Source organism: Rana temporaria, chromosome 1 (genome assembly GCF_905171775.1).
Source record: "Rana temporaria chromosome 1, aRanTem1.1, whole genome shotgun sequence".
NCBI lineage: Eukaryota > Metazoa > Chordata > Amphibia > Anura > Ranidae > Rana > Rana temporaria.
In genome coordinates this window covers 93,005,944-93,021,770 of record NC_053489.1, presented here as the reverse complement: position 1 = coordinate 93,021,770, position 15,827 = coordinate 93,005,944, and the positions used below count along the sequence as shown (strand labels likewise).

At 44.2% G+C, this 15,827-nt stretch overlaps 1 protein-coding gene across 2 annotated transcripts in view; it reads left to right on the top strand.

Annotated features, from left to right (window-relative positions):
* Positions 1-15,827, top strand: part of IPO11 (importin 11) — a 652,108-nt gene that overhangs the window by 429,502 nt on the left and 206,779 nt on the right. For both annotated transcript variants that reach the window (XM_040340423.1, XM_040340415.1), the window contains one exon: positions 8,418-8,539. In XM_040340423.1, coding sequence (XP_040196357.1) covers positions 8,418-8,539 — 122 coding nt within the window. The remainder of the gene's footprint in view (positions 1-8,417; positions 8,540-15,827) is intronic.

The following is a 15,827-nucleotide window of genomic DNA, read 5'->3' as shown; positions in this document are numbered from 1 at the left end:
GCACCATACAAAAATGCAAGTTAAAGCTCTATTATGCAAAGAAGAAGCCCTACCGGATCATGATCCAGAAACGCCACTGTCTTCTTTGGGCCAAAGCTCATGGTCTGTTACAAAGTGGAAAACTGTTCCGTAGTCAGACAAATCAAAAGTTTACTATCTTTTTGGCAACTGTGGGAGATGGAGGTGCATTAGTGAGTATGAAATGGGCAGCTTGCACATCTGGAAAGGAGACATCAATGCTGGAAGATACAGTTAGGTCCACATATATTTGGAAACGGGAACGTTTTCATACTTTTGGTTCTGTCTGCCACCAGAATAAAATTAAAATCAAACAATCCAAATTAATTCGAAGCGCAGACTTTCACCTTTAATTCAAGTGGTTGAACATAAATATCAAGTACACATTATAGGAACTACACCATTTTTAATCACAGTCTCTCCCCCCCCCCCCCCCATTTTCAGGGGCTCAAAGGTAATTGGACAAATTAATATAATCATAAATAAAATGTAAATTTTTTACTATTTTGCTGGGAATCCTTTACTGACAATGACTGCCTGAAGTCTGGAACCCATGGACATTACCCAAAACTGTGTTTCCTCCTTTCTGATTCTTTGCCAGACTCTAACTCCAGCTGTCTTCAGTTCTTTGTTTGTGGGTCTTTCTGCCTTTAGGTTTGCCTTCAGCAAGTGAAATGCATGCTCAATTGGGTTGAGATCAGGTGATTAAATCAGCCATTGCAGAACATTCCACTTATTTTCCTTTAAAAGCTCCTGGGTTGCTTTTGCAGTGTGTTTTGGATCATTGTCCATCTGTACTGTGAAGCGCCGTCCAATCAACTTTGCTGCATTTGGCTGAATCTGGGTCGACAGTATATCTCTAAACACTGCAGAATTCATCCGGCTGCTTCTGTCACCTGCATGCCCATGCCATCACACTGCCTCCACCAAGTTTTACAGATGACGTTGTGTGCTTTGGATCAGGAGCTGTTCCAAGCTGTTCTCCACATTTTTTCCTCCTGTCATTCTGGTACAGATTAATCTTGGTTTCATTTGTCCAAAGAATGCTTTTCCAGAACTGGTCTGGCTTTTTCTTTTTTTTTTGGCAAAGCCTAATCTGGCTTTTCCATTCTTCATGCTTATGAATGGTTTGCACCTTGTGGGGAACCTTCTGTATTTGCTCTTCTCTTGATTGTACACTTTGACAATGATACATTGTCCTGGAGAGTGTTCTTCACTTGTCTGGATGTTGCGAATGGGTTTTTCTTTACCTTAGAGAGGATCCTGTGATCATTCACCACTCTTGTATTCCATAGACTTTCAGGCCTTTTTATGTTGCTGAGCTCACCATTGTGTTCTTCTTTCCTCAGAATGCATCAAACTGTTGATTTGGCCACTCCTAATGTTGCTGCTCTCTCTCTGATGGATTTGTTTAGCTTTTGAAGCCTTACAATGGCCTTTTCCACTTGCCTGGACAGCTCCTTTGTATGCATGATGTAGGCTCACAGCAATAGATTCCAAATGCAAATACCACACTTAGAATCAACTCCAGACCTTTTATCTGCTTAATTTAGAAAGAAGTAATGAAGGAGTAGCCCACACCTGTATTACATCCTTTTTTTATCGGTCTTATGTAATAATCTAATTTTCGGAGATGCTGAATTTTGTGTTTTTACTAGCTGGAAGCCAAAATCATTAAAAAAAAGAAATGCTTGAAATATATCACTCTATGTGTAACAGGTCTATATAAAATATATGAGTTCCACTGTTTTTTTTTGTAATTTAATTACTCAAAGTAATTTTTTGATGCAATTCTAATTTTATGAGATGCACCTGTATATGTAGAGCCCATTTCCTTAGCTAGTAGTCTTGAATCTATCCAACGGCGCGCGTCCAACGGCGGCGCGTGCTCGCCGCATCGCTGAGATGCCGATGCGAGTGCCTGGCGGCCGTGATGTCCACCAGGGACTCGCGATCGGCGGCTACAGGGACAAGACGTGGAGCTCTGTGTGTAAACACAGAGATCCATGTCCTGTCAGGGGAGAGAGGAGACCGATCTGTGTCTCTTGTACATAGGGACATAGATCGGTCACCTCCCCCAGTCACCCCCCCTCCACCTACAGTTAGAACACAATTTAGGGTACACATTTAACCCCTTCTTCACCCCCTAGTGTTAACCCCTTCAATGCCAGTCACATTTATACAGTAATTAGTGCATATTTATAGCACTGATCGCTGTATAAATGTGAATGGCGCCAAAAATGTGTCCGATGTGTCCGCCATAATGTTGCAGTCACGAAAAAAATGCTGATCGCCGCCATTAGTAGTAAAAAAAAATAATAAAAAATAATAATAATTCTGTCCCCTATTTTGTAAGCGCAATAACTATTGCGCAAACCAGACGCTTCTTTCGATTTTTTTACATTTTTTTACCCCAAAAATATGTAGAAGAATACGTATCGCCTAGCCCTAGACTGAGAAAAAAAATGTGTTTTAAAAAAAATTGGGCTATTTATTATAGCAACAAGTAAAAAATATTGTTTTTTTTTCAAAATTGTCGCTCTATTTTTGTTTATAGCGCAAAAAATAAAAACCGCAGAGGCGATAAAATACCACCAAAAGAAAGCTCTATTTGTGGGGAAAAAAGTCAATTTTGTTTGGGAGCCACGTCGCACGACCGCGCAATTGTCAGTTAAAGTAACGCAGTGCCACAAGCTGAAATTTCACCTGGTCAGGAAGGGGTATATGTGCCCAGTAAGGAAGTGGTTAAAGAGGAACTGCAGTTTGCTCACATCATTTGTAATAAAAACATCTTTACTATTCTAAAGCTTCCCTCCAACCACTTGGCATATTATTTTATATATACTGTGATTCTGTACTTGCCAGGTTTTGTTCAGATATCTCCCTCCACTATGTCTGGCTGCAATCATTTTAACGGTGAGTAGCTGAAGCTGCTGCCTGTTCCCCTCCTGGATTTTCAAACACACACAGAGGCACACCTCCAGCTCTGCAGCTCTTATTGGCCCTCCTATGACTCATCTCCCTTCCTGGGGAAACTCTTGAGAGAGAGCTGTGCATGATGTCATAAGCCTAGGCTGTTTTCCAGACAAGAAGCAGGAAGTGGGCTGTATAAGGTATTTACAGTACTCACAGAAAAACATATGTTTTACTACCCAAAGTTTAAAACAACAAGGGAAGAAGATTTAATAGATGGAAAGTTGAAAAAAATTACTGAAGGTCCGCTTTCAAGTAAACTCACAATATTCTCTTGCAAAGTGAATACAGCAGTGAAGATGGTTAGCAGAAGCTCTCTGATGTTATATAGAACAACATACTCAAAGAAATGCTGGGAACTTTTAGACTTGCCTGTGCAGTCAGATAAAGGAAAACGTCAAACAACTTCAATAGCTCTGGCGAGTCAGCTCCTACACAGCAAGGCTTTCTTAGTTGGGTACTCAACAGTAGCTAAAACCATACAAATACAGAAAGGCGTGCCAGACCAGAATCGTCCAAGGTCATTTTAATTGTTGATAAAAAAAAGTCTTCTATAAACAGTCAATGCGTTTTTATGGGGGGCTGGTAGTGGATGGTTGGCAGCAGCACCAGCACCACCCCCTTCCACAGGGCTACAAGAATAAGCAAAGTGCATAGTAATCAGATGAAAATGTATGTCTAGATACACATGAGAGTATATACAACAACATTTCGAACACCACATGTGATTGGGTATTCTTTGCAAAGTGAAGCTTTAACTTATTTATCTCAGCAACTGCACTTGCAAAGAGCAAAGTCTATTTGCCTTTAGACCGCTTTCACACTGGGGCATTTTTTAGGCGCTTTCGGGCTAAAATTAGCGCCTCTAAAGCGCCTGAAAAACAGCTCCCCTGCAGGCTCAGTGTGAAAGCCTGAGTGCTTTCACACTGAAGCGATGTGCTGGCTGGACTTTAAAAAAAATTCCTGCAAGCAGCATCTTTGGTGCGGTGAAGATGCAGTGTGTACACAGTTCCTCCACCACTCCTAAAGCGCCCCTGTCCATTGAAATGAATGGGCAGCACCACGGGCAGTTTCAACCCTTTTTCTTTTTTAACCCTTAAAAACGCCTCGCTAGCAGCCGAAAACCTCCGCACAAATGACGGTAAAGCGCCGCTGCAAATAACGTTGCTTTGCCGCCAAAGCTTAGGTGTGAAAGCAGCCTTAGTAAACCAGCACCTCAGAACCAAACTCCTGTAAGAAGACTGATAAACTACTGGAAAAGTTTCTGAAGAAAACGAAGAAACCAAATTGCTTTAAAAAGATGAATTGGCTACTTGAATACATAATTACAAAGCACTGAAGCTGGATACACTCGGGCCAAAAACAATCAGAACGGCTTCTGTCAAACGAATATTCTGGAAAACCAGCATCCGATTCAGTGCTAATAGCTGCAAGTGCCGATTAGTGTGTTCTAGCGGGGGTTGATGGGGGTTAGTCCCTCTGTCAGAATATTGTGTAAGTACAACACTCTCTGTTTTTTTTTTTCCTTCAACCCGCTTGGTTGAACGGAAAAAACCTGGTGTATACCCAGCTTTAGAAATCCAGCTGTTGAAATGAAACTTGACTAGTGGGGAAAAAGACTAAGAAACAAAGCTGCTGAAATAAAACAAATTTCCTATTGGGATAAGTGCTAGCATATAAGTGTTTACCAAACAAATCCAAGCAGCTGAAATAAAACTATTTGGGAGCTCTTTTTAAGTTGGCCTGTGTGCATATAGAGCAGCAGCTGCAAATACTATACCTAACAAAAGAGGTCCCAGTAGTTGAACACATAGGTCAGTGGTCACCTGAGGCTGATTAAGTAGCTTTGATTATGTTTGGATTTAGAGGAAAGCAGGAGCTGCCAAGACTATTTTCATGACAAAAGTTGTCACAACAATAATGCCGCGTACACACGATCGAATTTTCCGTTGGAAAAACCTTGGATGGTTTTTCCACCAGAATTCCGCTCAAGCTTGGCTTGCATACACACGATCACACAAAAGTTCTCGGAACTTTCGTCCATCAGGAACGCGGTGACGTACAACACTACGACGAGCCGAGAAAATTAAGTTCAATGCTTCCGAGTATGCGTCGAATTGTTTCCGAGCATGCGTCAGAATCTTGCGCGTTGGAATTGCTACAGACGATTAGATTTTCCGATGGGAATTTTTTCCATCTGAAGATTTGAGAACTGGCTCTCAATCTTTTGTTGGCAGAAATTCCGACAGCAAAAGTCCGATGGAGCATACACACGGTCGGAATTTCTGTTCAAAAGCTCACATCGGACTTTTGCTGGCGGAATTTCCGATCGTGTGTACAGGGCAAAAAACTCATGAATTCCTATAGGGTTCATATTTGTATCAGAGCTGTAGGAGCAGCTATATTGATATCTAAAAATTGGACACCATACTCAGAATGGTGCACACAGAAAGATACCTCAACAAACTTGGATGGACTCAGAAAAACCAGCTACTTTATAGATCTGTATCAAATAATGATTAACAACCAAAGTTTGTACCATGATTATTATGAAAACGACAGCCATGAAGTATAAAGTAACCAATTTAAGAGGATTACCTATATTAGAAACAGTATTTTCCATGGAGGAACAACCTGACATCTGTTAATGAGCAGCAATGGAGGATAGCTGTGGGTTTAAGAGGAAAAGTATGTGCAAGGGAGGATAGGAGGGGGACAACTCCTGGGGATCTAAGGAGGGCGACTCTGGCATGGCTGATCAGATTAAGTGACAGGGGAGGTGGGAGAGGAAATGGAAAGACCTGGGCATTGGAGGAGGTGTCTGTCAGAACTAGCAAGGAGATAGGAGCCTTGCAGAAGTTAAAGACAGGTAGGCAAAGTCAGCGTGAACAGAAGGTAGAATCCAGTAAAAGTGCTAATAAGAAAATTGTGTGATAGAATGCTAAAGCGAAAAGTGTTACTATATCTAATAATATAAAATAAAAATTGAATAAACAAAATCAACTTCATTAAAAAAAAAGCTTATAACGAACAATTAATTAAATAAATGTATGTGACAGATGAATAAATACCAACTAGGATAATAAATAATTACAGAAAAGCGATGAAGGACATTTTTTCTTATTTTTTTTTATTATCATCGCTGTTTTTTGCTCGTTCTTTAACTCTGATGAAAGGGGAGTGACATTGCTCCTGAAACACACATGTAGCACTTCCCCAATAGGAGTCGCTGATGTCAGGGCTCCCCACTGCTGCACAGCCTTTCACACAGCATTTCCTTCTTACATTCAAACTCAGAAATCAGTCCTTTGGCTTGTTTTTTATTTAGGGGATGAAAACTTTGATAGGGTAGGAGATTATGGGATGCCCAACTTGGAAATGTTCAACACACAACCAGGGACAACTTCCTCCCTATTTAAAGATTCCACTTCTTCCTGCACAAACTTAGTTTCCTATGTACAGCTTCTGCTGGATCACTCACAGAGTAACTAACAGTCACTTGTTAGTTTAGCAACAGCCCATTACAGGCTAGGAACTTGCCATCCATTGCCAAAGTAGCACATGTGGAGTGAACAGCATCTCTCGCCACCTTCTGCTTCCCTGTAGACACTGATCCCAGCTCTATTGCTTGCCAAAATGCTAGTCCACTTGGCTTCCACAAGCCCACCTGGTTGCTTTCTCTTCCCGGTTTTCCTGACTGGCACACATGGAGTTTCCCCAGGGCAAGGTTGGATGAGGGTACGCTGCTGTCTTTAAGAAAGCACTGCTACAGCTCCTTTTATCTGTCCCTTCACTGTGCTGATATACTTACTGTCTCTCCTTGCCCCTGCTGCCTCTCCTGTTAGGGTGCCTCCAACTGCCTCCTGTGATCCTTCCAGATCAGCCCCCTGAGCTCCAACCCCAGGTAAAACCCCTCCCAGCAGGTGTCCCTGAAGAGCCACCGACAGCCTCTCCTCAGTACTGCTTATTTATCTTCCACCCGACTCCCTGACTGGCATGGCTTATTACTATTTAACAACTCCCTAGTCCTCTGCCAAGCCCACTCCTAGGTATTGGCTAAGGGACCCTAAATATTCGAGGCAACCCCCTCCTAGCTTCCGCCCACTATCTTCTAGAACGTTCTCCAACATTCTAGAAACGGAGAGAGTATAGTTTGCCTACTCTCACTACTAGTAGCACACGAGAGGGTGCTACAAACCATTAATATTATCTTGGACTCTTATCCAATTTGTGTCTGTATCCTCTGATATTATGTCATATGTTTATAAGGAAATGTTACTGCCCTATCTTGCCTTGCTTGATACCCCTAAAAACCTGAAACCTTGGTAAAGGGAAAACAGGCAGGTTTAGCTCATCCCATTGCTCAGTGTTTCAAGCATTGCCACAAGAAGGGTAGGGTGGCAAACCTAGCTTTGTGAAAATAGAGGATTTCAGCCTGATCTATTTCTGAATAAAAAAAAAAGAAATGTGGGGCACTATGTTGAGAAAGGGAGCAGCACTGTAATTTGTAAGTGCTTAAAATGCTGTCTACATACATGCTGAAAAATGAATACACTAGATCAGGGGTCTCAAACTGTTGGCCCTCCAGCTGTTGCGAAACTACAAGTCACATCATGCCTCTGCCTGTGGGAGGCATGCTTGTAACTGTCAGCCATGCAAGGCCTCATGGGACTTGTAGTTTCGCAAAAGATGGAGGTCTGCCAATTTGAGACCCCTGCACTAGAGTGAGACTGATTTGCAAACAGTAAAAAAAAAATGAAAGTCTGTACCATACACAGCATAAAAACATACATATTTTAATTGTCAAGAGGTACACAAATGGACTAGATGAACCCATTGATGAACTTAATTACCCTTTAAACATTCACTACTTTCATGTGCAAGCACAGATAGAACAGACAGTTTCATGAAAGTTACATGCTACCTGATTTGAAATTGCCTTTGTGTTCAGTTAAATATCTTGATCACATCTTCTTTCACACAGCTTGTATATACCTTACAGCTATGCTATCATTAGAAAGAGCAGAACATATAATTGCAGCACAATTCTCCAGAAACATTCAGGTAATGAGGTTAGAGTTTCTGGTTTACATGACAAATGATAAGGTCTAAGTTTTTCATTTGTTCTGTAGGAGAAGCACTATAAATGCAGTGTAGCATTCAGCGAAATGGGTTCTCATCCACTAATTACAAAAGAAAAGGCCTCTGGGCTGCATTAGAACACACTTCTTCTTATTTTGTTAGGAATTACTGCTAGAATAATTATGCAGTCATGGCTTTTATCGCATCCTGGGCTGATCAGTTAAAACTGTTTGTTTAGCCTGTTTATTATACGAATGACCCAGGAGACGGGACAGATTATTGCTTCAATCCAGGGTGAGTTCTGAAGAACACTCAGTTTTTGTTTTTTTTATTCTAATCTGTAGGCCAACATAGTACTTGGTAATGCAATTGAAATGTGGGTGGATCGAATGGATAACATTACACAGCCTGAGAGAAGAAAACTTTCTGCCCTTGCTGTTATTTCTTTGCTGCCTTCAGTTGACAGGTAAGAATAAATATATATTATTTTTTAAACACGGATTGGATATGAAGTGGGAATGATGATTGTTCTATTTTAAATTGTCTATGTAATGACATACCACCTTACACCCAGTCTATCCAGAAAGTATGGTCATCTGCTGACTTAAAGCAGTTGTAAACCCACATCAAATTTTTTAATTTTTTTCTCCTGCAAGGCAAAAGTCATAATGAGCTAATATGCACCGCATATTAGCTCATTATGAAATACTTACCTCGGAACGAGGTGTGTAGAACTTACCTGGTCCACGCCAAGCGAGATATCATCTTGACTCAGCGTGTCTTGCGGGTATCGCCGCTCCAGCGCTGTGATTGGCTGGAGCGGCAATGACGTCACTCCCGCGCATGTGCGCGGGAGATTTAAATTCGGCATGGTCCGGCGGATGCCGGTCCTTTCGCCGTAGATCCCCCCTGCGCATGCGCCGCTGCAATCAGCGGCGCATTGCGAGGGGAATATCTCCTAAACCGTGCAGGTTTAGGAGATATTCTCCTTACCTACAGGTAAGCCTTATTATAGGCTTACCTGTAGGTAAAAGTAAAAAAAGTGGGTTTACAACCACTTTAATACCATCCACAGACAGCTTAACTAACTCCTCAGCGAGACACGGAAGTTAAATCCAATGCAATTTTACTTCAGATAATTGCAGTATATAGGATGTTTTCCCAGTGTTTTGAAGTGTAAAAAGTGACTTTCTTATGCTTTGTCTCTCCGATGTCATAACACTGACTGAGGAAAAACAATAAACTAAACTAAGTAGCACCAAACATGAGGAGAGAGGCAGATACCAAATCACATCAGTAAACAAGTTGCAGTCACCCAAAATAACCACAAGATGTCAGCACACATCAAACAATAGCCTGATAACCTAATAAAGTTCAATACAACAACAACAAATATATGAATATGTGGGACAGAACACTGTCTAAATGTTTAGATTTCACTTTAACCTAAAATCAGTCAATAAAGGATGTGACTAAAAGGAAACGAGAGAGAGCATGCAAAACATATATGCATGTCCAAAAATCATCTAGGGTGGCCTTGGCATTGAAGTCTTAATTACTGAAACCGTCCTTGAAGGCATCAAATCACTTCTCCATGGGTGGCAAAGCATGTGTAACCACTTTGATGTAGAAGTGGAAAAATCCCTCCTGTTAATCTGAAATAATTCTGGATTCTTTTTTTTTGGAGGCTATGCTTTTAACCTGTGAAGTGAAGATTCTTCTTGTTTGAAGATTGGGTAGACTGGATTTCTGGTGTGTTGCTTGAGCCATGTCAACTTAGATCTTAGAAGATTGATATTCAACTGAACTCAGCCTTTGGGGCTATCACTGGGACTTTCTATGAGAAGAAACATTTGTTTTGCATTTACCAGGTGTACATCCATTGATGATGATTGATACTACTCTGTAGTATCTACCAAAGATAGATGGTGATTTAGAGTTGGTAGTTACACCATCCATGAACTGATAGATCTCTGTATTGTCATACAGGATCTCATCATTAGTAGATTCCTGGACACCGATTAAAAGTTCAGTCTTGTTGCCATCAGTATTAATTTGAGATATTGTTTTACTGGCGCATTTTTAAGATTCTTCTCGAATATAGACTTGATCACTGTTTTGAGATCCCGTACCACTGACAATCAGTGCTTTACAATCATTTGAAAGTATACACAGTAATTTAATTACGGTATGTTTCTATTGGTGCAAAGAGCAAACGTAATTATGCGGCCTAATTTGGTCTTTTGTGCATAAGGATAGTTACAAAGATCAGTTGTGCACTCTTATACCTTTTTATGCATATACCTATTTAATTGTACTTAGTAAGTGTAAGAAGATTAATTCCTTCAGTCTTTTTTATGTTTGATAAAATAAATTCTGCAGCAGGGGCAATTTTCCTATGGTTTCTACTGTGCCAGCACATGTGTGCAAGGTGTAGGACATTACTTTGTATATACATGTCAAAGAAATGATGTAGCAAACAAATGACTGTTGGGTTGTCTAAAACAGCATACATTCTGACAGCTTTTCTTGGTTGTCCCCGAGGAAACAATTTCACCAGACATATTGATTTTCTCTAAAAGTGCTTCATGACGTAGCTTGCTATATTTGTGCACTTAACTGTAGCCTTTCAATTTCTGGCAAAGTGTTCTGTGGATGTGAAGCAGCCAAAGCAAATGTCATGGTTCTTTAAAAACTCCTTGCGTTCTTCAAAGGGCTTTCCCTCGTATGCCTGATACTTTCTCACTGGGATGTGGTTTGTCGTGAATGAGACGGTAGGAGTTCAAGTCTTTTCGCCTTTCTTCACTGTCACTGCTGGTAGCGGATGTAGCTCCCATCTTTCCAACAGACACAACCTTTCTAGAGTTACCAATCATCTCTAAGGCTCCATGCACACTGGGCTTAAAAAAACGTCTGTTCTTTTTGGCGTAAAAAACGTTCATATAGAGCATTTTTTGTACAAGTTTAGGAGAATTTTACGTTCATCCGATGAGAAGGGTCTGAAGGGCCGTTGTCATTGGTTAACCGATGAAGCTGACTGATGGTCCGTCGCGCCCACACACCATCGGTTAAATAACCGACTGTGTCAGAACGCGGTGACGTAAAACACAACGACGTGCTGAAAAAAATGAAGTTCAATGCTTCCAAGCATGCGTCGACTTGATTCTGAGCATGCATGGATTTTTAACCGATGGTCATGCCCCAAGTTTTGACCTATCGGTTAGGAATCCATCGGTTAAATTTAAAGCAAGTTGGCTTTTTTTTAACCAATGGATAAATAACCTATGGGGCCCACACACGATCGGTTTTGACCGATGAAAACGGTCCATCAGACCGTTGTCCTCTGGTTAACCTATCGTGTGTACGAGGCCTAACAGCGCTTGGAGAATCTACTATTCTTCTTAAACATGATATTCATGATCTGCAAATGATAATGTATTTAATGCAAGGGATCCAAGGTGTTTGTAATACCCCTTTAACATATATACATAAATGTGTCTCTGAGTCCCAATGCAAAAAGGCCCACTCCAAGCAGTATGCTCCTTGGTGTCAGGTGATGATAATCTAATTAGTTCCCAATCCAAGAGACCAATCAAAGGATAACTGTACAGATAACCCTGGTGCACTGTTACACTCCATCACTGGAAATGCATGCGTGCAGCAAAGCGGCCGTGTAAGTAAGCAAAGGGGAGAACAGCATAGTGTAAAACCGTTTAATACTACTGTAAACCCCCCCCCCCCCCAGTCAAAACGTGCTTACAGGAAATAAACTTGATTAAAAACGTATCACTAGAGAATACATCTGCTTGTCGGAACCTGTACTCACCGAGACCGAGATGCTGAGGGCGGCTCACCTTTGCGACCCTGTGCAGACCACTCCCTGGAGTTGGGATGGCACAAGGAGGCACCGGCGCCGGGAGCTGGCAGGAAGACTTGGTGCAGCTGACAGTAGCAGGGCAGGTGCAGAAGACTGGAAACAAGCGTTGGTCAGGCAGGAACTGGTAGGTGAGTCTGGTAGGGTCCACAGGAGATGAGGGCAAATCCGAGTCACAAGCCGAGGGTCAAGGGCAGGAGAGTTCAGAGGGAGTCCATGAGAGCAAGCCAAGGTCAAGGGGCAGGAGACAACAGCAATCCAGGTAACGTTAGCCAAAGGGTCAGAGGTTCCAGGTGAGAGGAGAGTCGTCAGGAATTCCGGGTCAAAACAGGCAGGTACGGCAACAGGTAAACACATAGGAGCTGAAGACAAACCAGCAACCTGTTCAGGGAAGGCTGCTGGTTTAAATAGGAATGTCCGGCCTCTGATTGGCCCCAGGGTTGCCGCATACGTGCACGTGCGCGCTTCCACGCACACGGCGCGCTGCCGTACCGCGCATGCGTGCGCGCAAACCACGCACAGGCATGCGCCGAAATGTCATTCTACTGGGCATGTGCGGGAATCTGTCAGAGATGGAGCTAGTACCCTGACAGTGCCCCCCCCCCAAGGGGCGGACTCCAGACGCCCAAACTGGTCATTAACTCCGGGTGTTCCAGGTGAAAGGCCCGAATCAGGCGAGGGGCATGGAGATTCCGGGAAGGCTCCCAAGAGTTATCTTCAGGGGGATATCCCTTCCACTTTATAAGGTATTGCAACTGCCTTCCTCTTTTCCTGCAGCTCAAGATAGCCTCCACCTCAAATTCTTTTTCACCCTCAATCTCCACTGGTGGAGGTGGCAGTTCTTCTCTACCGTTGAAGGGGTCAGACACAACGGGCTTAAGCAGAGAGGCGTGAAACACAGGGTGGATCTTGTAGGACCTGGGTAAAGCCAACTCAAAAGCTACTGGGTTGATTTCTCGCCTGATCTCAAATGGCCCGATGAACCTTGGACCCAGCTTCCGAGAGGGAATAGGTAACTTGAGGTTGATGGCGGATAGCCAGACCTTCTCACCCACTTTGAAGACAGGGCAATCCTTCCTCCCCTTGTCATGGAACCTCTTATAGTCCTGCTGAGCTTGCTGCATGCTTTCCTGTAACTTCTGAAAGTTTTGCTGGATGCAGGTCACACGTTCCTGGACCGCTGGCACAGATGTTTCCGGGATGGAGTCCGGCAAAAAGGAAGGGTGGAAACCGAAGTTAGCCCAGAACGGGGTTTGGTTTGTGGAAGAATGTATAGAATTATTGTAAGCGAACTCGGCTGTAGATAACAAGGAGGACCAATCGTCTTGGGAGACTGAGCAAAAGCATCGTAGATACTGTTCTAGCGTTTGATTAGTGCGCTCTGTCTGGCCATTACTTTGAGGGTGATAGGCCGAGGACAGACAGATCTTCACTTCCAAAGCTCTGCAAAGTTCCTTCCAAAATTTGGATGTGAATTGAGTACCTCTGTCAGATACTATGCTTTTGGGCACTCCATGGAGCTTGATAATCTCTTTAAAAAAGATTTTGGCTGTGTCTGCCGCGGAGGGCGTACCCACCATGGGCAAAAAATGCGCCATCTTGGACAGACGGTCCACCACGACTAGGATCGTGGTAAACCCGGCTGAAGGAGGCAAATCGACAATAAAGTCCATGGAGATGTCAATCCAGGGCCGTTCTGGGATAGGAAGGGGTTTCAGCAGCCCCCAGGTCTTCGTGTTTGGCCCCTTACTCCGCTGGCAGCGAATGCAGGAAGAGACATAATCCTTGCAGTCGGACCTCCATTTAGGCCACCAGAAGGAGCGAGAGATCAGTTCGGAAGTTTTACGGGTACCAAAATGGCCAGCCAATTTACGATCATGGAAGGTGCTGAGGATTAACTGTCTTGCCTCTGTTGGAACAAAAATCTTCCCACGAGACCACAGCAGGTCGTCCTTTTTCTCCATGTGGGTGAAGAAGGTGTCCATAGAGTCAAGTATTGGACTGCGTTGTTCCATTAAGGAGTGTGCCCATGCTTGAGGCTCCTCAGAAAGGAGAGAGATTACGAATCCAACCTTAACAGCTTCGGTCGCAAAAGTTCTAGGTTGCAAGGCCAGGTAAAGGGAACAGGCATTCTTGAAAGCCCGATATTTCCGGCGGTCGCCTGAGAATCGCTCGGGCATGGAGACCCGGGGTTCGGGATTACTCCCCATCATGGCAGGGCTTGCAGGAGCTTGGGCAGCAGAAGGTCCGGGTGAAGAGGCTAGGGCCGCAGTGGATGGACCTGGGGAACCGGCCAGTTGTTGGAGGCGGCCATCAATCTGGAGGTAGCCTTCCTGAAGCTTCTGGACTGCCTCTGTTAAGGCGGAGACCTGTTGGCACAGCGTCTCAAAGGGTGAGCGCGCCCTGTCGGTCTCAGACATCTGGCTGGTTTGTACTGTCAGAACCTGTACTCACCGAGACCGAGATGCTGAGGGCGGCTCACCTTTGCGACCCTGTGCAGACCACTCCCTGGAGTTGGGACAGAGGAGGGATGGCACAAGGAGGCACCGGCGCCGGGAGCTGGCAGGAAGACTTGGTGCAGCTGACAGTAGCAGGGCAGGTGCAGAAGACTGGAAACAAGCGTTGGTCAGGCAGGAACTGGTAGGTGAGTCTGGTAGGGTCCACAGGAGATGAGGGCAAATCCGAGTCACAAGCCGAGGGTCAAGGGCAGGAGAGTTCAGAGGGAGTCCATGAGAGCAAGCCAAGGTCAAGGGGCAGGAGACAACAGCAATCCAGGTAACGTTAGCCAAAGGGTCAGAGGTTCCAGTTGAGAGGAGAGTCGTCAGGAATTCCGGGTCAAAACAGGCAGGTACGGCAACAGGTAAACACATAGGAGCTGAAGACAAACCAGCAACCTGTTCAGGGAAGGCTGCTGGTTTAAATAGGAATGTCCGGCCTTTGATTGGCCCCAGGGTTGCCGCATACGTGCACGTGCGCGCTTCCACGCACACGGCGCGCTGCCGTACCGCGCATGCGTGCGCGCAAACCACGCACAGGCATGCGCCGAAATGTCATTCTACTGGGCATGTGCGGGAATCTGTCAGAGATGGAGCTAGTACCCTGACACTGCTCACTCAGTAAGAAGTTGGCATTCCATCAGCTTCTTCCCTAGCCTCATAGACTGGGAAAAATGAAAGGGACAGAGACCCAGAAGTGATGTTTTACACAGCACTTTTGTGTCATCAAGAAGAAGAGGAGAGGGAGTGGAAATGTTACACTGGCACGTTTTTTTAGCATGCATAAAAATATTTCTGATGCAAAGTCTTTTTTAGGCTGCTATCAGGAATATTTTATCGAATGGGCCTTCATTTACAAGAACAACGGAGATGGCTCAAACAGGCTAGGTACAATGGCAATCAAATTTATCCTAGCTTTTTAACTCCTTGTCTACCAAGGTATGTTTTTTACCCGCTTCAGATCCACGCTATAGCCGAATGATGGTTACAGCGTGGACCTACTTTGCCGGGAGGGCATCAATAGACGTCCTCCCATGATCTAGCCGCCTGCGCGCCCGCTGCAGGGGGTGCATGCGGTTCGCTCTGTGATCAGCCAGTCTATCAGACTCGCTGGATCACAGATCGGAGTAAGGGGTCGATCCTGACCCCTTACCACATGATCAGCTAATAGCGTGAGGAGAAAAAAAAAGCCAATCACAGGCGGCTGTCAGAGGGACATTGGTCCTGATCAGGGAGAGCTGCCGCCAGCTCATCTGTGCCCACTTGTGTCACCTACCAGTGCACAACAGTGCCGCCTACCAGTGCCCACCAGTGCCACCTATCAATGTCCCCTACCAGTGCCACCTATCAGTGACATCTATCAGTAACACCTATCAGTGCCACAT